Here is a 26,013-nt window from a genome sequence, read left to right as displayed (position 1 = left end):
AAAGAAAATCCTGAACAAAGCAAATTTTCAGGCTTAGCATTTACTTCCTGTTTCCTCAAACAAGTTTGTCTTTGGCATAGCAGCCAAGCACCGATAGACATCTAACGAGTACTTGGGAACAAAGGGGCATTTGAATGACTGGAATTTCAAGCTTGAAGAGGTAAAAGAGTAAATGGTAAGTGGAATCAAAAATTATACCATATTCTGCAAGGAAATGTATTTGGCATCTATATCTAAATGTATCTCAAATGAATGAAGAATGGAGTTGGTCTCCACAGTTTAAAAGGAGTGATTAAGATTATTTAGCTCTTCAAATGCATGTTTTGGTTTTTTTCAAAGATTTAACTCATGGATTATGGACTGATCATCTTTGTGCTCACAGGTTGGTGCCTCTTGTTTGATTATTCTGGCTATCTTTTTAACTTAAGCAGTATTCACTTAGTGCTGCATAAAGGTATTTCTGCATTGGGTTGAACTGAGAAAAAAAAACTTGTCATGTAGAAATTGCATTAATGATGACAATTGCTATTTTAATTAATTTGTTAATTAATCATTTGTTTTAGATAATACATATATTTATATTTATATAAATTATATATTATATTATATACACATTTTTAGGGTACAGAAAATGTTTTATTTTATTTTTCATAGAGCATACGACTCGCTCTATTAGACCATTGATTAAGATAAGGAAAACTCTACCCAAAAAATTGTTACAAGAGAAAAAGAGGAAAAACAAGGAAGGTATCCCTCTTCCAGGATGGACAAACATGCAATAAATGTTGTGTCTACAGAATATCCAACATAAGAAAATTCCGGTATGGACAATCAGGATGACAAAAATATAGATAGATCCAGGAAGACATCTACAGGTTTTGCTAAACAAACAGTTGGAAATGAAGATTGTGGTACAGTGACAAAGAAAGTCAATTAATAGACTATAACTTTTTTAAAAAAATCTTACTGGAGTCCAGTGCCTTATCAGTTCAGTTTCCGTTGGTACTTGAATTGGTTCTCTTTTTGTCGTCATTGATGAACAGTAAACACCTTTTCACTGAGACAGACTGAAATTTGATTCAGCTCAAGCTGTCTGACAGAAAGTGAGTCATTTTTGGAATGTGAAGTTAGGCATTGATTTTATTTTCCATGCCTGAATGTAGACATACAAATGGTGGGGAGGGAGGATTATTTTTTTCAGCTATTTAACTATGAATAAATGAGAAACTTGGACAGGTATAGTGTAGGAATACATCTTTTGTTTTGTTTACTTTTCTTGTAACTTGTAGATGAGTGTTAGCTTACAAATATTTCATCTAAAGCATCCCATGTGTAGTTTCTCTTCATATTTACTGCAGTACTGAAGTTTTATTAAAAAAGCTGAATATGCTTTGTTTAAGGAGCACTGGTCTATGTTGTCTCGGCACAATCTCGTCAGTACTTCTTTGTGAGCACGCCACTGAACTGGACGGAAGCTGAGAGCGTCTGCAGAGACCTCTACACCGACCTGGCCACCACAGAAAGCACAGCGGACATCAGTGCCGTTATCAGCACCACATCAAACTACACAGGCAAGTTGTCATTATTGGTTTCATATTCATCATGTGTTTATACAGTATGTGTAGAACGTACATAAACAGCAGTCAAGTAAAAATCGTTTTCGAAAGTGTTTTTATATACTTAATACGAATTGATAAAATTATGAAATATTATAATGTGGAATGGACATCTTTGAACAGGCGAGGCTTGGATAGGTCTCCATGATGACTTGGTGAGCGGCTGGAGATGGTCCCTGAATGACGGCAGCTTTTATGCGGAAGGAGAGACAGAGTTTAGAAGCTGGTATCTTGAACAGCCCAACAATTTCGGAGGGCAACAGTTCTGTGTGGAGCTTGTGAATCTGCTCCTTGGCACTTGGGTAGACACTAACTACAGTGAACCACTATACTTTGTCTGCTACAACGGTGAGTTTTCTTACCGCGTTTAGACTTAAGAGAAAGCCGAATAGATCCACTACATAACATTTCTAGAAACATCTGGCCCATTCTATGTATTTGTTATGTGGAGGTGACATAAGCATTATTCTATCCCACTGAATCCAAATATAAATGAAAAAACAGGGTGTTGACTTTGATTTCATCCTGATATTTTGTTATAACTCCTCTTCATCCATATATATCCAGGTACGGTAAATGACACATCATCCTTTGTTAAGGTTGACACATTTTCAAATTGGACTGAAGCTCAGAGATTCTGCAGGGAGAATTATGTGGATCTAGCTAGGTACAGTACAATCATTTTTCCATTTTTAATCACTTTCTTCCTGTGTCTGTTCATTTGTGTTTGTTTTTCTTGCTTCTCTTTTGCTTTGCCTCTAAGTTAGGTTAATCTTTAATTATATAACTGTAAATAATGTGTAGCCTGGTCATGAGTCATAAGGTATGATGATGATCATGCTTCTGTGTTTCTCTTTCAGTATACGAAATCAGACAGACAATGACATCATCACCATTCTGGCAGGTGCAGACTTTGTGTGGATCGGTCTGCACTGGGAAAAACTGTGGTCTGATGGGAGCTCTTCTCTGCTTCGACACTGGGCCAACGGGCAACCAAACTCTAGCTTAGAGGGATGTGTCACCACGGTGTTCAATGACTTAGGACGGTGGTCAGCAAATAACTTCTCCATCAGTTTCCCATTCATCTGTTACACAACAGGTAATGCATCTTATTGCTGCTCACAGACTTCTAAGCTACAAGTTATCTGCATAGGGTTAATGCTTCTCTGAAGGTCATACTATTCAGTTATACAACTCAATGTCTTATAAGTTGTTCCTTTTGTCCCAGTTAGGCCAAATGCAGAAAGTTTCAGATCAATTGGACAAGATGAGACCAGTGTCACTCTGCAGTGGAATAAAGTGAACAACAATGTCAGCTTTATTCTCCAGTTTAATGGTAACGAGACAAACATCTCTGCACCAGATGGAGATGGACCAGTGACTCACACAGTCTCACCTCTCACTGCTGGAACTAAATACACATTCACTCTCTTCTCTGTGTTTGAGAGCGTCAGAAGCAGTGGAGTCAACATTACTGCAGTCACTGGTGAGATATACAACCTAAAAAAGATGCACGTTTGGAACTCAGTAAGCCATCATGTTATTTTCAGTGTGACAGTGTAAAACTAAAGTGTATTTGCTTTGTCTGCCATTGTGTCAATAAGTGTAGAGTCCTTGATGCCAACCCAGTTTTTAAGACGGTTGATTAAAATGGCATGGTCTACCGTGTCAAAGGCTGCACTTAGGTCTAAAAGGATTAAAATCGAGCTCTCCCCCCTGTCAGCTGTTAAAAGGAGGTCATTAGATACCTTGAGGAGGGCGGTTTCTGTACTGTGTAAATCTGTAAAACCTGACTGAAACTTCTCGAACACATTATTAAGACATAAAAGCTAAATGTTGGGTTGAAACCACCTTCTGTAAAACCTTTGATGAAAACTGAAGTTTAGAAATTGGCCTAAAATTGCTAAGAACCGAGGGATCAAGATTAGGTTTCTTTAAAAGAGGTTGGACATCAGTATGTCCAAGAGTAGATGAAATAGTTCCTGTTGCTAATGATCTATTAATAATCAATAAAATACTGGGCCCGACTGTATCAATAACCTCTTTAAGAAATTTAGTTGGTATAAAGTCAAGGCTGCACGTGGTTGATTTCATACGGGATATGGTTTCAGTTGAATAGTAAGCGATACAGGATTAAAACTGCTAAAATAACTAAGAATATCCCTACTGACATGTAAAACACGGTCTGGGGGGCAATTTGTTGCCTCATGTCCTGTATGTGTTTGCTTTGTCTGCCATTGTGTCACTACGTGTCCTGCTTATCTACTTACAAAGAATAGGAATTTCAAATCGAGCACTGTATTCGTCAACACAATAAACTTTTTAATTTCTCGTAGTAATGACACTTAAAAGGATAGTTTGAGTGTTTGGAAATAGGATTGTGTAAATTGCTTATCCATAATCAGTGTATAAACTACAGTAGATGATAGTTGGCAGGCTCCCAGCTCGGAGAAGCAGACAGGAGTTACCTCACGGAAGCAAAGCAATATACTGCTGTGGTAAGGAGCAGCAGCAAAATCTTTCTTTCCTTTTTCAGCTCCTCCAAATGTAGAAAGCTTCAGATCAACAGGAAAAAACGAGACCAGTGTCACTCTTCAGTGGAATAAGGTGAACAATGATGTCAGCTTTATTCTCCAGTTTAATGGTACAGAGACAAACATCTCTGCACCAGATGGAGATGGACCAGTGACTCACACAGTCTCATCTCTCACTGCTGGAACTAAATACACATTCACTCTCTTCTCTGTGTATGAGAGCGTCAAGAGCAGTGGAGTCAACATTACTGCAGTCACTGGTGAGATATACAACCTAAAAAAGATGCACTGTTGGAACTCAGTAAACCATCACGCTATTTTCAGTGTGACAGTGTAAAACTAAAATGCATTTGCTACATCTGCCATTGTGTCAATAAATGTCCTGTTTTTGTACTTATACAGTTTATACATTTTTAAAACATATACTGTATTAGCCAACATATTAAACTCTTTCTTTTTCTCAAAGTAGTCCAACTTATAGTCCTTTGAGTTTTTGAGTTCTTCATTAATTGACTGAATCTGTCTTGTCAAATACATAACATGATCTGGTTAGGTGTGAAATGTGACATCTAACTGAACAAGATTATTTCCAATGCAAACATCAATCTAAGATAATTGTTTCTATCATGAAGACCTATGTGTTCAATTAAAGAACGGATGCAAAATGTTTCAACTTAAATGGCTAGATGGTGCATGAATATTTTTTTATTGATGGACATTTTTGAGAAATTCATTCCCATCTCTTTTTCTGTCCCAGCTCCTCCAAACGCAGGAAACTTCACATCAACAGGACAAGATGAGACCAGTGTCACTCTGCAGTGGAATAAAGTGAACACCAATGTCAGCTTTATTCTCCAGTTTAATGGTAACGAGACAAACATCTCTGCACCAGATGGAGATGGACCAGTGACTCACACAGTTTCATCTCTCACTGCTGGAACTAAATACACATTCACTCTCTTCTCTGTGTTTGAGAGCGTCAGAAGCAGTGGAGTCAACATTACTGCAGTCACTGGTGAGATATACAACCTAAAAAAGATGCACGTTTGGATCTCATTAAGCCGTCACGCTATTTTCAGTGTGACAGTGTTAAACTATAATGTATTTGCTGTGTCTGCCATTGTGTCAATAAGTGTCCTGCTTCTCTACTTACAAAGAATATGAATTTCAAATCAAACACTACAATCGTCAACACAATAAACCTTGTAATTTCCAGTAGTTATGAAACTCTAAAGGATAGTTTTGGTGTTTGGAAATGGGATTGTGTGAGGTGTTTATCAATAATCAGTGTATTACATACAGTAGATGATAGTTGGCAAGCTCCCATTTGGAGAAGCAGACAGGAGTTACCTCACGGAAGCAATGCAATATATTGCTGTGGACTGGAGCAGCAGCTAATTTGATTTCAGCCACCAAAAGAAAGGCCCACCAAAAAAGAATCAATATCTGTTCAAGTCTATGCTACAAATAGAAGATTTTTGCCGACTCACCCCCTGTTGCACTTTTTCTGTTCTCTTTGTGGCCATTCAGTTTCAGGTGACACTAAATTAATTATTTTAACGACCAGAGGTTGTGAGTTCATAAAATCCTTCAATGCTCCTTTTCTTTTTCAGCTCCTCAAAACGCAGAAATCTTCAGATCAGCAGGACAAGACGAGACCAGTGTCACTCTGCAGTGGAATAAAGTGAAGAGCGATGTCAGCTTTATTCTCCAGTTTAATGGTACAGAGACAAACATCTCTGCACCAGATGGAGATGGACCAGTGACTCACACAGTCTCATCTCTCACTGCTGGAACTAAATACACATTCACTCTCTTCTCTGTGTTTGAGAGCGTCAGAAGCAGTGGAGTCAACATTACTGCAGTCACTGGTGAGATATACAACCTAAAAAAGATGCACTGTTGGAACTCATTAAGCCATCATGCTATTTTCAGTGTGACAGTGTAAAACTAAAATGCATTTGCTACATCTGCCATTGTGTCAATAAATTTCCTGCTTTTGTACTTATACAGTTTATACATTTTAAAACATATACTGTATTAGCCAACATATTAAACTTCTTTTTATCAAGGTAATCCAACTTAGAGTCCTTTGAAATGTTTTGAGTTTTCATTAATTGACTTATTCTGTCTTGTCAAACACAAACATGATCTGGTTAGAATGTGAAATGTGACATCTAACTGAACAAGATTATTTCCAATGCAAACATCAATCTAAGATAATTGTTTCTATCATGAAGACCTATGTGTTCAATTAAAGAACGGATGCAAAATGTTTCAACTTAAATGGCTAGATGGTGCATGAATATTTTTTTATTGATGGACATTTTTGAGAAATTCATTCCCATCTCTTTTTCTGTCCCAGCTCCTCCAAACGCAGGAAACTTCACATCAACAGGACAAGATGAGACCAGTGTCACTCTGCAGTGGAATAAAGTGAACACCAATGTCAGCTTTATTCTCCAGTTTAATGGTAACGAGACAAACATCTCTGCACCAGATGGAGATGGACCAGTGACTCACACAGTCTCATCTCTCACTGCTGGAACTAAATACACATTCACTCTCTTCTCTGTGTTTGAGAGCGTCAGAAGCAGTGGAGTCAACATTACTGCAGTCACTGGTGAGATATACAACCTAAAAAAGATGCACTGTTGGATCTCATTAAGCCATCACGCTATTTTCAGTGTGACAGTGTTAAACTAGAATGTATTTGCTTTGTCCGCCATTGTGTCACTACATTTCATGCTTCTCTACTTATACAGTTTATACATTTTAAAACATATACTGTATTAGCCAGCATATTAAACTTCTTTTTACCAAGGTAATCCAACTTAGTAGTCCTTTTGGAAAATTGTTAAGTTTTCATTAATTGACTGAATCTGTCTTGTCAAATACACAACAATATTTGGTTGAATGTGAAATGTGACAACTAACAAAACAACATTCTTTCCAATGCAAACATCAATCTAAGATAATTGTTTCTACAAGAAGACCTTTTGTTCTATTAAAAATGGGACTTTTTCTGTTTTAACTTAAATGGCTAGATGGTGCATGAATATTTTTTTATTGATGGACATTTTTGAGAAATTCATTCCCATCTCTTTTTCTGTCCCAGCTCCTCCAAACGCAGGAAACTTCACATCAACAGGACAAGACGAGACCAGTGTCACTCTGCAGTGGAATAAAGTGAACACCAATGTCAGCTTTATTCTCCAGTTTAATGGTACAGAGACAAACATCTCTGCACCAGATGGAGATGGACCAGTGACTCACACAGTCTCATCTCTCACTGCTGGAACTAAATACACATTCACTCTCTTCTCTGTGTTTGAGAGCGTCAGAAGCAGTGGAGTCAACATTACTGCAGTCACTGGTGAGATATACAACCTAAAAAAGATGCACTGTTGGAACTCATTAAACCATCACGCTATTTTCAGTGTTACAGTGTAAAACCAAAATGCATTTGCTCCATCTGCCATTGTGTCAATAAATTTCCTGCTTTTGTACTTATACAGTTTTTACATTTTAAAACATATACTGTATTAGCCAACATATTAAACTCATTTTTCTCAAAGTAGTCCAACTTAGAGTCCTTTGAGTTTTTGAGTTCTTCATTAATTTACTTATTCTGTCTTGTCAAATACATAACATGATCTGGTTAGGTGTGAAATGTGACATCTAACTGAACAAGATTATTTCCAATGCAAACATCAATCTAAGATAATTGTTTCTATCATGAAGACCTATGTGTTCAATTAAAGAACGGATGCAAAATGTTTCAACTTAAATGGCTAGATGGTGCATGAATATTTTTTTATTGATGGACATTTTTGAGAAATTCATTCCCATCTCTTTTTCTGTCCCAGCTCCTCCAAACGCAGGAAACTTCACATCAACAGGACAAAACGAGACCAGTGTCACTCTGCAGTGGAATAAAGTGAACACCAATGTCAGCTTTATTCTCCAGTTTAATGGTAACGAGACAAACATCTCTGCACCAGATGGAGATGGACCAGTGACTCACACAGTCTCATCTCTCACTGCTGGAACTAAATACACATTCACTCTCTTCTCTGTGTTTGAGAGCGTCAGAAGCAGTGGAGTCAACATTACTGCAGTCACTGGTAAGACATGTCACTTTATCAATGTGTTTTTAACTAGGCGTAACACTGTTGTTCTCACACATGCCAGTATACCTGCTGATGAAATATGCATTTAAATGGCAAGTGTAACACTGTAATGGTTTAATGGCTATCTCATGGTTAATAGGGTTAGTTACAGTGTAGTATTGGCCACCACCTTATGAGTTCAAGTGGCATCTGTTAAAATCAGTTTGGAGCCACAAAAGCTGAAACGAAATGTGATTTATTTTTCCCTTGTTCTTTAAAGTATGAAATGTAAAGTATGTTTCATTTTATTTTCGGTAAATACATCATGAAACTAAAGTTTGGACAATAAATTATTATATTTTAATATAGAGGAATTAATATATCAGATGTTCAAGGGGTTTCTAAACAAAATATCAATTAATCTTAACGTATTCCTCTTTCTTTGTAAACAAACATCATCTTGCCAAAACTTCTCTGACTCTGTGTCCTACAACAAAAGGGGCTTGTAAGTATTTTTTCATTTGATTTTCATTGATATCTTAATCACAGATATATTGTTTTCATTTTAATTTTAATTTTTTTTATGATGTGTTTGGATCTACTTCAACTGTTGCCAAAAAGAGCAACTAGGCTGCTCTTCTTTGGGTTTACATTAGACCATAAATAAAACCTAAAAGTGATTGGAAAGTTTTTAAAGTGTTATTGTGTACACAAAATATGTCAGACGTGTTTAGCAAGGCAACAGTACAAACATTTGATGTGTGTCATACATTTTTGTAACCATAATTTCTTTAATCAAAATAATTAATTGTTATTATATTTAAAATGATCTTGACCTTAGTTATATTCATGGAAAACTTTCCATTTTATCATCACATTTTTTATTTTATGTTTTTGTGTCAACAGATTATGTTGTTGGATTGAACATCAGATTCAAGTCATTCATTCAGCTGTCAGACTTGGACGTGCAGAATTTGACAATGGAGGTGAGACTAACTGCTGTTTCATGACTAGTTTGTATTCACTTAATTCAAACAATGTACAAATCATTATGCTCTATATGAACAGTGTTTTTTTGCTGCCTGTTTTTTGTTTTTAAATCTAGTTCTTGAAACAATACGGATTGTCGCCACAGTTTTCCCTGAAGGTTCAATCTGTGAAGCCATGAGACCAGTGGAACAAAGACCATATTGAATGGAGGTGAATCAGTCTGCTTTGCAAAAAAATATAAAAACGAAATTTATTTGCTTGCGCATTAAAATAAAAATCTGTTTTATCAGATTCCAGTGCAATGTAGTTTGACCTATTTGGAGAGTTTTCTTAAATTTAAGACATGGCTCATCCAAAATACATATAATTACTGCATAACAGTTCTATACCCCATGTACTACACACTAATCATCATATTATAATATTTTTGCTGTTAGGACACAAAACATACTATTATCATTTTATACTGCCAATCTAACTGCTACTTTGTAATGGACTAGTAATTCAACTGTTGTTATGAGGAAGCTGAATTGCTGTCTTTCAATAGTTATAAGAATAATCTTGTTTTTGTTTGGAGGAACATTCCCAGGCTTTAATCTTGTCCTTCATCCTTCTCTCTGCAACAAGCTGCCATTCTGCTCCAGCTTGAGGGTGAGAAGGATTATCCAAGATGGTATTAATTTAGTCCCCAGTCCTCTGATCTGTCCCTTCTGAAGGGGGCTTCACTATTGTGAGTCCAGTCCAGTTGTTCATTGATTTGGACCCCAAGGTAATTGTACGTATGAGTCCACCCACATCACCTCCTCTCTCTGGATGATACAAGGACCTGTTCATCTTGCTTTCTCCCACAAGCTCATTGGTTTTGCTGATATTTAGCTTCAGGTGATTGTTGTTGCACAATGTGATGAAGCTCTCTATCAGTCCTCTGTTCTCCTCTGTACAAATGGTTTCTAAATGACGACAGCATGTTTCTCGCTGGAAATTTTTCACTGGAATCATACATGTAAATATAGTGGTAACTTCCACTTCCCCCAAAATACCCTGAATATCTTTTATTAAAAGTCTCCCTATTGTTACAGATCTGTGAAATGTGTGTGATTTTTTTGTTCTTGTATGTTTCTGTCCATTTGAAACAAAGAGCCTTGGAATGGTGAAGTGATGAATGTGACTGAGCTTTATTCAAGTATTTCCTTGTTGTCGCTCAGTCCAATACAAAACAATACAATACAAACATATTATACAAAAAATTACAAAGGAATTCTATACAAACCCAGTCAGGCACCTGATCTCGGCATTACTCCTCCCACCCTGGAACAACATGGTGGTTGATAGCTCTAGAGGAAATTTTTTTTCCAGAGGGAGTGGTAACAGTGAAACCCGAGAGGACTTTGGCTTCACAACCGCAGTGCCAGTGTTTGCCTTTGTTACCTCAGAGGTTACGTTTCACTTTCAGCTACAAGGTAAGACCAAGACAAAATCACAGATGGGTATATGTTGAAAATTTGATTAAACAAATAGAATAATTTCAAGAATGTTTCAGTTTTTGTCTTGTCAGGCAGATTAAATGGACTATAAGGGGACTTATATTTGAAGCCATTAGTCTATATCCCCTGGTGTGGTGTGCAGTGAATTATGGGAGTGTGGTACTTTGAAACACTTGCATGTTAGTCATTTGATTTGATCTGTTCAATCCATGTTTCAAGCTAGATTTACAGAGTTAGAGAGAGGCTGAGTCATGTGACCGTGTAGCTGGACTTTGGCCAGTGTGCTTTGAATTCTTAAAAGTTAATGATAAAGAAGTTAAGATGTCTCCGTTTATTAAAGTTATTACAGTACCTTCATTTAAGATTAAGACAATAAGGACAAAAGCACTGAAAGATTCTGTGGCCTATACTGTATGTTTTGTAGATTTCTTTTTTTGAGAGGTTTGTAAATCTCACCAAAACACTTTTCCTCTGTGACTCAGAATGTAAATAATTAATTTCGTATTCATAATCAGTCAACAGATCCTCTTTCTGAGGGCATGGCCTCCTCCAGCGTTCTCCTGTCAGAGGTGCAGTTTAAGTGTTGCATCTGTCTAGAGGTTTTCGTTGAGCCCGTCTCCATCCCCTGTGGTCACAGCTTCTGCCTCACCTGTATCACATCACACTGGGACAACAGCCATATCGTCAGCTGTCCCAAATGTCAGACAGCCTTCGAGGGCCGCCCAGAGCTTTGTGAAAACTCCTTTGCCAAGGAAATGTCAGAGCAGATCCGAGCAAGAAGGCAGAACGGCGCGATGTCAACGGCAGGAAAATTCATATTATGTGATGTGTGCGTGGGGAAGCAAACAGAGGCCCTGAAGTCCTGCCTTGTATGTCTGACCTCATATTGTGAGAGTCACCTGGAGCCCCATCTGAGAGTTGCCACCTTGAAGATACACAAGCTGATTGAACCCGTTGCAATGTTAGAGAACCGGATGTGTCAAAGGCACCAAAGGCTTCTGGAGTTGTTCTGCAGGAGCGACCAGAGGTGTGTGTGCGTGCTGTGCACCGAGACCGACCACCGCTGTCATGACACCGTCCCAGTGGAGCGAGAGAGTAATGAGAAGAAGGTGAGGTCCTAAACTACTCATTATCATTGTGCCTTCAATCCATCAAATACATAGTACCTTGATTTATTTTTGGTTTTAATACCCGTTCTAATGTTCAGACAGAGATAAAAAGGATTGAGGCTGATGTTCAGCAGATGATCCAGGACAGACTGCAGAAAGTGGAGGAGATCAGACGCTTGGTGGAGCTCAGCAAAGTAAGTTGACATAAGATCATAGAACAGCTTCAGTGAATGTTTCCTGTTGGATAAATTGGGCATTTGCAAAACAGTTAGGACAGCTTATCTATAAGATTGTAAGAAAAGAGACTGAACACTTTCAAGAGTGTGTGCATCGCAAAAAGAAAATTGGTACCACCACAGTAATAATCGCATAACATCTTTATATTAATGTATCATTATTCTGCTCAGAAACAATGTATTTATACTAGTTCTACTTCTATGTGTGCTATGTTTTGCCAGTGCTTCTACTCAAAGGAGCTGTATTTAACATTCTGAACATAAATATAGCAGCAAACAACTTTTATCCATGTAAAGATATGGTGTGAGCAGAGAAGGAAGTCACTCTCCCTTTGAGAGTTTCAACAGTCAAATGTTTTTTCATTATTCAATGTGTTCAGGAAAGCTCAAAGAGGGACATAGTGGAAAGCACGGAGGTCCTCTCCACTCTGTTTCGTTCCTTGGAGAGACGTCAGGCAGAGCTGGTGGAGGTGATCCAGAGAAAGCAGGCAGCAGCAGAGCAGAGGGCAGAGAGGCTCATCAAAGAGCTGGAGCTGGAAATCACTGAGCTGGAGAGGAAGAGAAATGAAATGGAGCAGCTTTCTTACACTGAGGACCACTTCGATCTGCTGAAGGTGATGAGTCGTCTCACAGCAAGATATTTAAACGTCCCACAAACAGAGATCCAAAGAGTAATCAAAAAAATGTACGGACTGTAGTAAAGTTCTTTTATCTTTATTCTCATCTCATCTTGTTCTGGCCTCTTTTCTGCATTTTTCTCTCTTTTTGACTTGTCAGAGGTTTCCAGCTCTGAGTTGTCCTTCACCTGTTAAAGCCTGCTCTGACATCATCGTCCATGCAGACACATGTTTTGGGATTGTGAGGAGAGAGGTGGCCAACATTGAACAGCAGCTTCAATCAGCTTTGAAAAAGCTTTCCATTCAAGGTCAACTTCTAAAAACGATTTTTTCGTCAGCATCTCTGCATTTTGTAGGAAAACATCTACTTACATTTAATCAATCAATGAGCATTTGTTTCATTTTGTATCATGTGTTTTTATTTACTTACAGAGCATGAGAAGATGCAGCAGTATGCAGGTACAGTTAGACAGTAAAACAAAAATAGTCTCTCACATTGTTAAGCATGTCAGTGTTTTCTTTCTCTCTCTCTTATACCTTTTTACCTGTTTCCCAACTAAATTAAAACATAATGTACCTTGAATAAAACCATAAAATACTGTATCAATGAGAAGACAATAATTAGAGAATAGTGGACTGGAAATCGGACATATCATTAACAAGTCATCTGAAAAGGTTTAGGGCTCAAATTAACAATGATTCTTACTTGATCATTTTTCCAGTGCATACCACAGGATACTTACAGATACTGCCTACTGGCATGCAACTGAAGATTACCTGAATTTGTAACACAAAGAATGATTAAATCTTTGGAGAAAGGAGATAATGAAGTTCAAATACCTATGTCTGTCTAACAGTTGATGTTCATCTGGACCCCAAGACAGCCAACCCCTGGCTGGTTCTATCAGAGGATGGGAGACAGATCTGGGATGGACATGTTGAACAGAACCTAGTGGACACACCACAGCGTTTTGACATGGCACCATGTGTCCTCGCCACCAAGGTAAATAAAGATGTGGTTTGTATGTGTTTATCCTTGTATGTCTTTCTGCTTCACTCTCAGAGATGAACAGTGTCAGTGACCTGAGCCTCTCTTGCTACGCAGGGTTTCACCACAGGGAGGCACTACTGGGAGGTAGACGTGGGAGATAAAACAGCGTGGGACTTGGGTGTGGCTCGGCAGTCAATCAACAGGAAGGGTGTGGTCACACTGAGTCCAGAGGACGGCTATTGGACTATTTGCTTGAGGAAGGGCAGAGAGTACAGGGCATGTGCAGGACAGGCAGAGCTTCTGTGTCTCTCTCAGAGGCCCCAGGTTGTTGGGGTGTTTCTGGATTACGAGGACGGCACGGTGTCCTTCTACAATGCAGATGCCAGGACACACATCTACTCCTTCACACAGTTCCAGTTCACTGAGGCCATGTTTCCCTTTTTTAACCCAGATATGTGTGACGACAGCAGCAACGCATCACCACTTATCGTCCGCCCACTTAGTGGAATCAATGGAGGCAGGGATTTAGAAGACATTACAATATGATGTGAAATGTATATTTAGTGTCTTTTCATATGTTATGGTATTTTAATTTAAACAGTATAAAACTGCTGTGTACATGTGAACACTTTTTTTTCTAATTAGAGAATAAGTGTTCTGTTTACAACAAAAACATATACACATGGATCATACATACAGTGTTTCTGTCCCCCCCCCCCCCAATAAACTGTTGACTGATGCATCTTTTGTATGTGCTTACCTCTCCTCCTCCTCTTTCTTCTTCCCTTAACTTGAGCCCAGCACAGATCTTAGGCCTGCCTCACTCCAATAATAACCATCCTCAGTCATCACAGGCTAACCTCAAAACTGACTTCAGACCAGTTCTTAGATTGTACAGTTTGACAACTGCTAATCAGATTAGCACATGGATAGGATTAGCCTCAAGGCAGATGGAGCCCTGAGCCAGCTTCAGGATTCAGTCTTTGGTGGCAGCATTATGCACACACAGAGTACTGCACACTCACAGGTATGTCACTAAACTAAATGCATGCACACGAACACACAGTGACGGCAAGTAATTGCATTTAACACTCTTGTGAGTTCCTTAAAGAATTTAGGAATTAGGAAACGTATGTAAAGAGAGAGCTAAAAGGTGTCGTGGAAGGAGTGAGGGATGAAGAGGGATTAAAACCGCTACCATTCAAGCACAGGGCGGAGACACATGTAGAGAGCTTACATGTTGCACTTTACTCCATACTAAAGCGAGAGCACCCCTCAAACCTCTTTGGATGGCCGACAGACAAGGGTAAGTCAAATATTTTGTTACTGTAGTTTTCTATGTTGAAGTTGGTTACTGTAGGAAGGAATATCAAAATGTAAATCAATGTCCTTCCAGTAGGTTTCCTGGCGTTCATCACTAACTGTGCAGCAATTTAGACCTTAAAACAGCAAACACAATTAGGCATTGCTGTATTTTGCTGATAACTTAATTGGAAAGTAACAGAGAAGCTTGGGGATGACAACAAGCACAGGAGCAAAGTGCTTATCGTTTAAAAAAATGTATATGCACCTGAGAAAATATACAGACCTTAATTTCCTGCCTTTGCCATTAACTGGGTTTAAGTATATCTGTAGTTGTGTAATAGAAAGAACTGCCTCCAATCTCTTGGATCCTGTTAAGACCCACATTGCATGAAAGACTAGGACAGATTGTTTTTTTAAGGCCCTATAATTATACAAATGTAAATGTAACAAGTTATGGTCACAATAATGAATTTTGGTTTCACTGTTTAACTGCAGTCCTAAGAACCTTTCATATAACTGTTTTTCAGTCCAAACTCCAGTATGTAACTTAACCTGGATGGAGGCCACCAAATCAGCAGTGGATATCAATATGACAAGTTTACTGCTGTGACGTTTCAAAGGCCGGCACTTTCTGATTAGCTGAGTGGAAAGGTGTGATGTCGCCAGGGATGGATGAGACAGCCGGAGACCTCCCAGTCAGAGATGTTGGACTGATGAGATCGGGACTGATGCCAACTGTACCAGGTTTGTGTGTTGTCTTTTGGCAATATGAGAAAATATACATTTATTTGCTCTGCTTTGCTATAACTTGTTTCAACCTCAACCCATGACATATATTTCCTGTGGAAATTGGAAGGGTTTAACATTATAAATATGAAGTATTATTCTGCCAATGTTGTAAACAAAACAAAGCTGGTCTATATCACTCAACATGGATAATGGGACAGTGTTACCATAGAGCAACAAAGCAAATTATCTTTTGAGGATCAGTAATGTGTATATTCTCAACAAATATCCACTGAGCTACAGTAACTTTAAGTTAAGGTTAAGTTGGGGTATTTAGTTGTAGAAGTGAAAGTAATGGGTTTAGGGAATTTATTGAGTCAAAGGTCCTTCTGAATTCTGCAATAGAAGTGCATTTGTTTATATTTGTGTAAATACACAAAGACGGTCTTGACTGAATCCGTATGTTTTCTCCAGATACTCTACGTGATGTGAAGACATGGAAGAAGCATCATGCCATGAAGACAAAAGGTAAAACCACCATATAATATTCACCCTTTCAGTTCATCCAACTCAGATTTTTGGTCTTTCAATCAAAAGCATTCAAAAGTGCCTCTTCATAAACATACAGAATGAGTGTTTTTATTTTTGGCTACCTTGCTCTCTTTCTTCAGCAGATCCTCAGCGCCTGTTTAGGTATCCCAGAGAGCACCTGGAGGACCTGTGTCTTAGACTGCAAGAGGAAAACAGTGTGCTAAGACAACACACTCGTACACAGGAGATGAGGCTACGCAGGTAACTGAAACATTGACACTGTACCTGACACATGACATTTGGGCAGAACAGGGCACATCAATGTTCCATCTCACTGTAGCTGTTACAATCGTCTCTGTTGATTCTAGGATGTGATTTAAAGATATACATGATAAAGACAAGTCCCCTTAATATGGCTGATTTGCACTCCTCCTCCTTGACTCAGGATGTCTACCAGACTGATGCGTCTCCGTCAGCTTCGTCCTGGATCCAGCGGTGTGAAGGAGAGGGACATGGAGGACACCATACAGGAGCTTGAAGCCCGTGTGGCAATGCTGGAGAGCCAGAAAGGGTTGCTGCAGAACAAACTCAGCCTGGCCAAGCAGCACATTATGGACCTTGGGGGAAGCACGCCATACAAGCTCAGTAAAGGTGTGTATATATTTACATGATTGTAAGCCAGGGTAACTACTGCTTCCTTTTCCATCTCTGACCTTCCTCCCTCTCTTCTTCTTCTCCTACTTGTCAGGTAAATGTATGGAAGTGGATGGGGGAGTCAGGAGGGCAGCCCAGACGGCTCCGCCCCGCTACGGCCCCATGTTGGAAGACACCAGGGCAGAGATGGAGAGATTGTACGTGTGTGATGTACAGAACATTGAGCAGATGTTTTCTAACCTCTGATCATATCATCAGCCCCCCTTCATTCTGCTACCTGACTCTCTCTTTCTCCTCTATCCCACCCTTACTTCCAAACCTCCTCATGACTCCATGCTGACCTCCCTCTACCCTCCCAACAGGTCCAGTGTAACCGAGCAGGTGAGGGCTGCAGAGCTGGAGCTCACTGCCCAGGCGCTCAGAGACACGCTGAGAGAGAAGGAGAAAGAGATAGAGGGAACTGTGAGAGACATAAGGAAACAACAGGCTGACAGACAAAGGTAGCTACAGCAGACATACAACTACTAATATAAGTACATTTTTGTATATTTATTAATTTATAAATTAGTTGTGGTTTGAATACATTTCAAAATGATACTCAGAAACTGGAGAACTGTTGGGCCATTCACATTGAATGCTCAGCCAGGCAAGAGGAGGAGCCTAATCTGACTCTACTGCCAATATTCTTCCTTAAACAATCTAGATTGAAAGCTGTTTTATACTACATAAGCAGGAAATTGCAGTGCTCTTTCTACCACTTGAAACTCTTTTTGGCAGCTGCTTATACAATATCCATGTCAATTAAAATAATAAATCCTGTTGTTGTCTCCATGTCAGAATAACTATTAGAGAGAATGTGGATCTGATCCGTCTTCAAAAGCAGCTTTCAGACAAGAGCACTGCTCTGAGAGTCACCCAGGAGAAGTTCAACAACCTGCAGGAGGTTAGATGACCATATTTGTTTATACATTTATAATTTATTTTTTGTTATTACAGTAGCATAAGAATTTGGGATCAGTACTTTAGTCATTTACATTAATATCGCATTGGTCCTTAAAAGACAAATGTGCTTTTCTTCTTTCCTTCCAGGCATATGAGAATCAGCTTGAGGAGGTAAATGCCCCGTTACACAAACAGCTTTATGAATACCTGTAGTAGTCTGATACTTAACTCATATTCATTTTGAGTGTCATGTGTTCACCCCAGCGTCAGCGGTCACTGAGGGAAAGCCAGGGAGCTCTGCTGGAGAAAGTGGAGGAGCTGACTGAACAGCTAAAGCAGGAGAGACAGAGAGCACTGGCACTGGAGGGACAACTGACCACTTCCACCCTGTCTCTACAGACCCTGGACAAGGTACTTCATCTGGCATGTATAAATCCCGACTAGGAAAGACTTAATGTTATGTAACGTGTTGTCAGTTTTTTTATATGATTATTCTCTCTCTTTCAGCTACAAGACCGTATATCGGACCTGGAGGGAGAGAGGGATCTAATAAAAGATAACTATGACACTCTAATCGAGAGGTGAGAGATAAAGTCTTCTAGGCCCTGAAAAACATTATTTAAGAACTTATGGTGCACATTAACCAAGAGGTTTGAGGGATCATACCTTGACTTCTCTGGAAATTGAGATGCACAGTAAATGCAAGTTGCCTTGCAGGAGCAGCAGAACATGACTTTAGAACAGGTTTATGTCGATATGAAAACATATACATTTACAGTAGTCCTAACATATGAGAATTACTTCTAAACGTCATTTTGTGTTTCACCTCGTATGATTATATTCACCATTTTCCTTCCTAGTACTTTATCAGTGCAAAGCAATCAGGATGGCAAGGTGGAACAACATAGAGAAGTTAACCAGAGGAGGGAGGAACAGGGAGAACACATCAGCAGGATGGACATCCAGAGACTCGAAGAAATGCTGCAAGCAGAGAGGGGGGAGAGAGGCCGGCTGGAGCTGGAGAAAGAGAAACTGAGACGAGAGAAGGAGATACTGGAGGAGAAGTGGGAGCGAGAAAAAGGTAGGAGTTTCAGACTGGTGGCACTGCATCTGCTGCAGTTTGACAATGAGAAGGAGTGGAGTTGGTTAAGGAGGAAATATTTTATTTCATTTTATTTAAATTAGACCCCAACACCTGAAGCACTGAACTCTTCCAGTGCCAAAAGCAAACAGTACATTACTTTACAATCCCTTTTATTTACTTATGTGTCCTGTGTTATGCCATTTAGATTCTTCTGTGATGACGATAGACAAGAGAGAGCATCTGGAACAGGAGGTTCTCCAGTACAGAAAGCAGATTTCTGCTCTACAGGACAGACTGGACTCTGTCACAAAGGTCAGAGATGAAGGACTTAATAATAAACTGTTGAACAGCATCAGTCTCTTATTGTTGCTGTCTTGTTTTTAATCACACTTTTCATCATCTCTCTTCTCTCTTCCAGGAGTTTGACATGAGCGTTGAGGATCTCAGTGAAACTCTTATACAGATCAAGGTTTGCACACTCATTTTTATTTTTATTTACCTCTGTTAGAACTGATAGCAAACTTAATAGCATTTAAACCTTTTTGCATTCTTTCCCTCCAATTACAGGCATTTAGGATGCAGCAGGAGAGCAGGGTGGGGCTGGGTTTTCTCTGGGCTGATGGGAAGGTGGAGGATTTGCCCCGTGAGCTGGTAAACATCCAGGCATCGCATGCTGAGACTATCCTGGAATTGCAGAAAACAAGAAACCTTCTACTGGTGGAGCACCATATCAGTAAAGACCTTCAGGTACACACACATACACAGTAAACACATTTGTCAAATAAATGTACACTAGACAAAATTGTAATCAGCATTGTTTCTCCTCCTATTTTAACTAAACTGGTCTCTGATCAAACTCTTGTTCCCAAGGAAGAGTTGAACACAGTCAACCTGAAGATGGACAGAGAGAGGGAGGAGAGCAGGAGGTGGATGTCAGAGAAAGACAAACTTTTATCAAAAAGAGCTCTTCAGATCAACGCTTTACAAGGTATGAACAACACTAATTTCGTACCACTAGAGGCAAGATAACCCAATATAATTACTAATCACTTTCTTCTGTGCTGTCTATCACTGATTTATTGACATGCAGGAGGTGTTTGCAGTTTGTTGAGAAAAAGATCTGGGTAGTCAGTGTCAGAATCTCAAAACTATTTATTTTCTACTTGTACTCTAAAGCTCAGTTGAAAGAGATAGCATACAGCCCCAGGAACTGCAAGCGGACCATACCAATGCAGTACACCTGGCTAGCTGGAGACCAGGAGGTGGTACAGCCCATTGAGGAGGACATGTCCTTTTCTCAGCTGAGAGCTGGGGAGTCACTGTTGGAGATCCACCTTAAGGTATAAAAAAAAAAAAAAAAAACAGACGTTAGTTTTTCCACTCAATGTCATTTGGAGCAAGTTTCCCATGAGGCTGAAATCTGTTTGTTTTGCACCTTCAGGCCGCCACCTTCACCCCAGCAGGGCTTCGTACCATGGGCAGCATCCAGCGTGAAGACATTGTGACCTTCTGCACCTACAGCCTTTTGGACTTTGAGGTGCACTCCACCCCTCTGGTGTCAGGCAGCCAACCAGAGTACGGCTTCACGTCACGCTACGCTCTAACAGCCCGAGATCTGGGCAGGCTGGGAGGTCAGGGGTCAAGGGTCAGAGTGGAGCTCCACCAGGCGATAGGAGGGGTCAGGTTTTTGACACATGGAAGTGGGCAGATGTCCCTCATGGGTGCTATGGAGAAAAGAGGGGAGCGCGTCGTTGGTCATGTCAATATCTCAGGTGAGTGTGGAATTTTTAAAAAAGTAATATACTGGATTTGATGCTACTTTTTCTGCACATAGTTTAACATGCAATGATTGCCGATATTATGTTTCTATACCTTAATAGATACATTTCCTGTAATTTTTCTTTTACATATTATGTTGGAATGCTCTTATTTATGACATAATGCACTGTGTGTGGTAATATTCATTAACTTGATAATTAATTGTCTTCAAATGTGTCTGTATGTCTGTCTCCGTCCAAGGCTCTGAGGGTGCACTTGTTGGTGTTGTGGACTTCTGGGTGCGCCTGTTTTATCCTGCAGAGCCCATAGACACTGTGGCAGAGAGAGGAGCTGACAGGAGAACAGCGGCACAGAGGCGTCCTGTGCACATCTCTCTTGGCTGGCAGGATGCTGGTCATGAGGTAAAATAGGTTGATATTTTATCACTTACCTTTAGTGGTGGGTAGCCATGGAGATCGTTTTGCCGTTATCTCTTCATACTGTGACTTTTTCAAAAGAGGAACGGTGACTCTACATTTTCAAAAACTTCTTTCTACCAAAGAATAGACCGGAAGAAAACTGTTCGCAGTGAGGTCTGTGGTTTAGCCAGTGTATTAGGTATATGTTATTTTGGAAACAGTTATTTATTTAAATTTCTTTAATGCTGTTTGCAGGAGTTACATGACTACGGTGGGGGAATCCCCAATGAGTTGGTGGTTATGTTGGAACGTTGTGTGGGCCTTAATGCTCGCTGGCCTGGACTTCTTCCTGATGCTTACCTGACATACAGGTTTTACGACCTGCCACCTCACGTTTCTCAAACAGTCCAGTCCACCGCTGACCCGGTGTTCAGTGATACTACCAGCTACCCACTAGCAGTAACAGCTGATGTGTTGCACTACCTGAGGTATGTTGAAAGAATATATATGTTGAAAATATGTTAGAAATTCAGATAATATTGAAGAGGGCATTGGCTTGTTGTTACACAGCTTTCTTACATTTTTAAGGTTTTTCTTTCTGGGTTTTTCTTTTAGCAGATAATTTAACTACTTGGTTAAATTAATGAGTATCAAAATGAACTTGAGAAAGATCTGAATATTTCAGTTTTTTAAAAGTTAGTGCTTTAGAAAATCCCTATCTCTGCAAAAATATTGACAATATTCAACTCCTCCTTTTGTCCAGGTCAAGCAGTTTGTGGGTGTATGTGTTTGATGACAGTGATGACCAGATACCGCCAGCATATCTGGCTAAGACCCCCATCCCACTGCGAGCCCTGGCTACTGGCAGGGAGATCAGAGGTGAGGGAGAGAGAAGAGTAAAACAATTACATCATTATTATTCATCTACAACTAGAGGAAGCATGAAGATGAAAGTGATGAAAGTGGAAGCCAACATCTTATATTCACATAATTACATCACATATTAAAACCTTAACTACCCAATCATCAGTTTAGAAGTGTTTTTATCTTTTTTTTCTCTCTGTCTGGCCAGGTGACTATGTTCTGAGGGATCCGGCTGGTGGACCCCGAGGCATGGTCCGGGTCTTGATAAAGTGGAAGTACCCCTTCCAACCATCGGTGGACACTGTGCTGGGTAGACAGGGAAGACAGGACAAGGAAATATCTGAGAGGGAGGAGAGGAGGAGAGAGGAGGCTGAAGCTTCACAGAGGCCTATAGCCAAGCCCAGAGTAAGGTGATATTATTTATTTTAGTGAGTGAAAAGATTTGGGAGTTACTGATAATGCTCTGGAGAGCTGCAGGTTTATTTCATGAACATTTGTTTAATAAGTGTATGAACTGATGAAAAGCAATGTCACCTTTAACCCTCTTTTAAAGTAAATGTACCTCGAACGAGCGTTCAATTTGCTGACATCATGTTATAACTTTTGGGTAGAGATTTCGTCAAAAATCAATGTGTAAATGCTAAAATGTATCATATGCTCAATTACTAGTTTCCTGTGCCATGGCTTAATGCCTGTTCTTCTGTGGCTTTACCGCAGACTCAGCTACTTGATCCAAGAGAAACCAAAGCACTGCAGAAAGAAACTAAAGCTTTGGTAAGGTTTTAAGCACAAACAAAAGTTGCAAATTTACAGCTGAACTGTTGGTTTTCATCATTATTTAAGCATAGGAACTATTTTGTTTACTTGTGTATTCGTCTGTTTTACAGCCGCGGCCTCCAGCTGTAAAACAGAAAAGCTCACATAACATTCTACCAAAGCAACCAACCTTGGTGAAACTGCTGGCCAATGGCAGGAAGAGAGCCACCAAGAGGTCACCTGAACTTTACCACGACACACCGCATCTCACGCCTGAGCCTAGACTGACCACACCCTCTCATTTGCCGACAAGAAAGTAAGTTACAATTTTTTTTGCTTGATAAAAAATCCCCTTCCTTATCTTGTTTTTGTAGAACTTGATGAGCTTGATGGAGTTCTAGGAGTTTTAGGATTAGTGTAGAAGGACAAAAAGAGAAACCATTGTAGAGACAGCCATTACAAAACGTTTTAACAGATCTAAATGTTAGAAATGGTTCTGGTTTTTCAGTGATTTAAAATCAAATCATACCAGCCTGTGCAAATGATTTTCATTTTAATTAAATCATTGTATTCATATTATTTTATTTTAATCATTTTTAAGATCTTCACCCACAACGCTGTCGAGGACAAGCTCTGCCAGCGATGCCAGGACTCAGGTAGGAGCTCATTCTCTCTCTCAACAGTCCTGAACACAATATCTGGTAACAAATGTTTATGCAATTTTGTGGAATGAGAAACACGGGTAATTAGAAATAATTGACTGATGAATGGGCTCATATCAGATTTCTTTTTCTCAGGACCTTCCCTCTGTGGATCAGGTGTCAATGTATGGTGAACAGGAGGAAGAGGAGAGGAGTGAGAGTGGTAACTATTCATGTAGAATACATTGTAGGCCTACACACCTGCATTTTGTTTCTTGTATTCATTTGAATCCTCATTATGCCATTGTTTAAAAATCCAAAAAAAGGTTTATATAAGAACCCATTTGATCTCAAAACATTTACAAATTAGAGATATTTACTTACTGATAATATACCTCGAACCCATATGAAGCTGTCGTATGTTGACAGAGCTTTTGTTTTCAGCCCAGCCAGTCAAATTAAAAACATAATGAATCCAGGTCTTTCTGTTTTTTGTCTAAACAGCTCCTGCAGAAGACAATGAAGCTCTAGAGTCTTTAGAGTCAAGTTCCTCACAAAGCGACATTATTGTCATTACACCAAACCGGAAAATGAGGAAGGTAGGAACGAAGTAACTGTGTGAGAGAGAGAAAATGTATGAATGAAATAGAAAAAAGTAGGATTTTGTTATTATTGTCATCTGTATATCTTTGGATCTAATATAAGGTCAGATATTATGATAAAACTAGGTGACTTTGTTTTATGTTTCAGGGTGACAAGCTGAGAGTGGAGATTCTGTCCCTGTCGTTCGAACCGTCCTCACGCGTGGCGCTGGACAAGTCAGTGCAGCGTGTTTATGTGGAATACCGGCTGCTGGGCGTCCCGATGGAGACGACAGAAACACCAATGTCCCTCCGCAAACCCACAAAGGGAGAGGAGATTTACTACAACTTCACACGAGGTGAGAGTGGGTGAGCTTTGAGTATATTTGTCCAAGAAAGTTTTAATTGTTTTATAACCCCCCAAATCCTCTTGTTTGTCTCTGTCAGTGATATACGTGGATGGTTCACAGTCAGCTCCACTCAGACAATATCTTTACACCATGTTGGAGGGCACTGATCCAAACCAGGGCAGGTAGTGTCATTATTGTCTCTTGTGTCACCTTAACAACTTAAAATATGATCAAATACATCATTTTATTTCTTTGCAATTTATGGATGTCATCAAAATTGTCTATGTCTGTGTGTCGTGGCAAGGTTAAAGTTCACAGTAGTCAGTGAGCCAATGTACGACGATGAGGAGTGTGTGGACGTCGGACATGCCTTTCTGGACCTGCAGGAACTGCTCCTCACTGGAAATGATGTCAGCGACCAACAAATTGATGGTAAGTGTTGTATATGTGTCTTACTTTTGATACCAAGACTCTTAAAGCAAATCGATCATGAGGGCAATGTGTTAAACATAAAGTTTTCTAACAGTCGGCCTGTCACTCTGTCTCTGTTTTCCTCCAGTGGTGAGTGTGGATGAAGACAAGGAGGTGATAGGAAATCTGAAAGTATCTCTGGAAGCAGCGAAAGCTCTGACTGGGATATACCAAGAGTTTCACCAGAGAAGAGAGACGAAGAAAGAAGATGACACAGATGAAGAGGATGAGGAGGAAAAAGAATTGAAGGAGCAAGAGGAAGAGAAGAAAAAAGATCAAATAGTGGTAGATGATGATGATGATGATAGTGACTTCTGAAGTATGAGATTAACAGAGAGGTTGCCTTCTGTATGAAGATGTTTTCTTTCACTGTATGTATCCTGTTCTTTAACAGTTCCCAAAGCAAATAAATAAAGAGGCATTTTTGAGATGCATATGATGCTGTTCTTTGAAGTTTATTTATGGATTTTATAAATTTGATGTGCATGTCTTTCAATCTCCAAGTGAATCCAGTACATTTTACCATGTATCTGATTAACAGTGTCTTCTCAGTATAATTTTGGTGGGTATATTTGTTTCTCAAATAAACTCAAAGCAAAGAACTTTACATGATTGTGTATTGTTCTTCAAAAAAGTTATACCATTTAATTATGTTTCTTAATCCTATTTTAAAATTGAGGGTAACACAATGTTTTATTTTTAGACTTCATATACGAGCCAACTTTTAGTAAAGGCATTGTCTCCTGCCAGAGAGATGTTAAACAGATGATGATCTTGATAATTTGTCCTTTCGGAAAGATGGAATTTAAAGTGCTTGACATACCACATGGAGTTCTTCATCATATTAAAATTGTTGATTATCTCCATTATTTGGGTTTAATCAACACACCATTAACCAACTGAGACCTGGTACCAGGTTGTGTTATTCCACCGCAGGACTGGTTGGTCTCTTGGCATATCATTTGAGTAAGGGAATTTGGGCAACAGGGTGCAAACAGTTCACAATGCATGGAGGGCTAAGTAAAATATAAAAACTTTTTTTTAGCATTTAAAATTTGAAATTTAACTATTAATTAATCATATGAAGACAAAAAAACGTTTTTTTACAGATCGATTTTTCTATAAAGAGGATGTGTCAAATGTTTTTTTTTAAAAATGTATCAATTTATAATTCCATTATTAATAAACACAGGCAAAGTCAATCAAACTACAAAACCACGTTTCAATTGATTGATTGAATTT

At 39.3% G+C, this 26,013-nt stretch overlaps 3 protein-coding genes across 3 annotated transcripts; all 3 read left to right on the top strand.

The window, feature by feature from the left end:
* Nucleotides 1–348: 348 nt before the first annotated feature.
* On the top strand, nt 349–8,547 carry LOC129093167 (receptor-type tyrosine-protein phosphatase H-like). The gene is made up of 12 exons (XM_054601085.1): nt 349–382; nt 1,401–1,571; nt 1,740–1,842; nt 2,477–2,715; nt 2,845–3,102; nt 4,153–4,410; nt 4,908–5,165; nt 5,764–6,021; nt 6,516–6,773; nt 7,269–7,526; nt 8,020–8,277; nt 8,543–8,547. Exons 1-12 carry the CDS (start codon nt 349–351, stop codon nt 8,545–8,547), a joined length of 2,358 nt encoding a protein of 785 aa, XP_054457060.1.
* A 2,103-nt stretch (nt 8,548–10,650) lies between these two features.
* Nucleotides 10,651–14,401, top strand: btr33 (bloodthirsty-related gene family, member 33). The gene is made up of 8 exons (XM_054601600.1): nt 10,651–10,712; nt 11,252–11,845; nt 11,944–12,039; nt 12,462–12,695; nt 12,859–13,006; nt 13,131–13,157; nt 13,556–13,701; nt 13,804–14,401. Exons 2-8 carry the CDS (start codon nt 11,276–11,278, stop codon nt 14,233–14,235), a joined length of 1,653 nt encoding a protein of 550 aa, XP_054457575.1. The 5' UTR covers nt 10,651–10,712; nt 11,252–11,275; the 3' UTR covers nt 14,236–14,401.
* A 1,306-nt stretch (nt 14,402–15,707) lies between these two features.
* Nucleotides 15,708–25,164, top strand: rpgrip1 (RPGR interacting protein 1). The gene is made up of 30 exons (XM_054601846.1): nt 15,708–15,738; nt 16,195–16,248; nt 16,395–16,512; nt 16,697–16,902; nt 17,000–17,102; nt 17,268–17,405; nt 17,743–17,848; nt 17,995–18,018; nt 18,112–18,258; nt 18,355–18,428; nt 18,708–18,928; nt 19,137–19,243; nt 19,350–19,400; nt 19,499–19,678; nt 19,802–19,919; nt 20,108–20,271; nt 20,373–20,703; nt 20,951–21,111; nt 21,364–21,596; nt 21,872–21,987; nt 22,181–22,377; nt 22,690–22,746; nt 22,860–23,044; nt 23,330–23,384; nt 23,526–23,592; nt 23,874–23,968; nt 24,120–24,309; nt 24,398–24,482; nt 24,605–24,732; nt 24,860–25,164. The coding sequence occupies exons 1-30, from the start codon at nt 15,708–15,710 to the stop codon at nt 25,087–25,089; spliced, it is 3,972 nt and encodes a 1,323-aa protein (XP_054457821.1). The 3' UTR covers nt 25,090–25,164.
* Nucleotides 25,165–26,013: the final 849 nt, after the last annotated feature.

Source organism: Anoplopoma fimbria, chromosome 7 (assembly GCF_027596085.1).
Source record: "Anoplopoma fimbria isolate UVic2021 breed Golden Eagle Sablefish chromosome 7, Afim_UVic_2022, whole genome shotgun sequence".
Classification (NCBI taxonomy): domain Eukaryota; kingdom Metazoa; phylum Chordata; class Actinopteri; order Perciformes; family Anoplopomatidae; genus Anoplopoma; species Anoplopoma fimbria.
The sequence above is the reverse complement of the archived record's forward strand: the minus strand, read 5'-3'. Positions and strand labels throughout refer to the sequence as shown.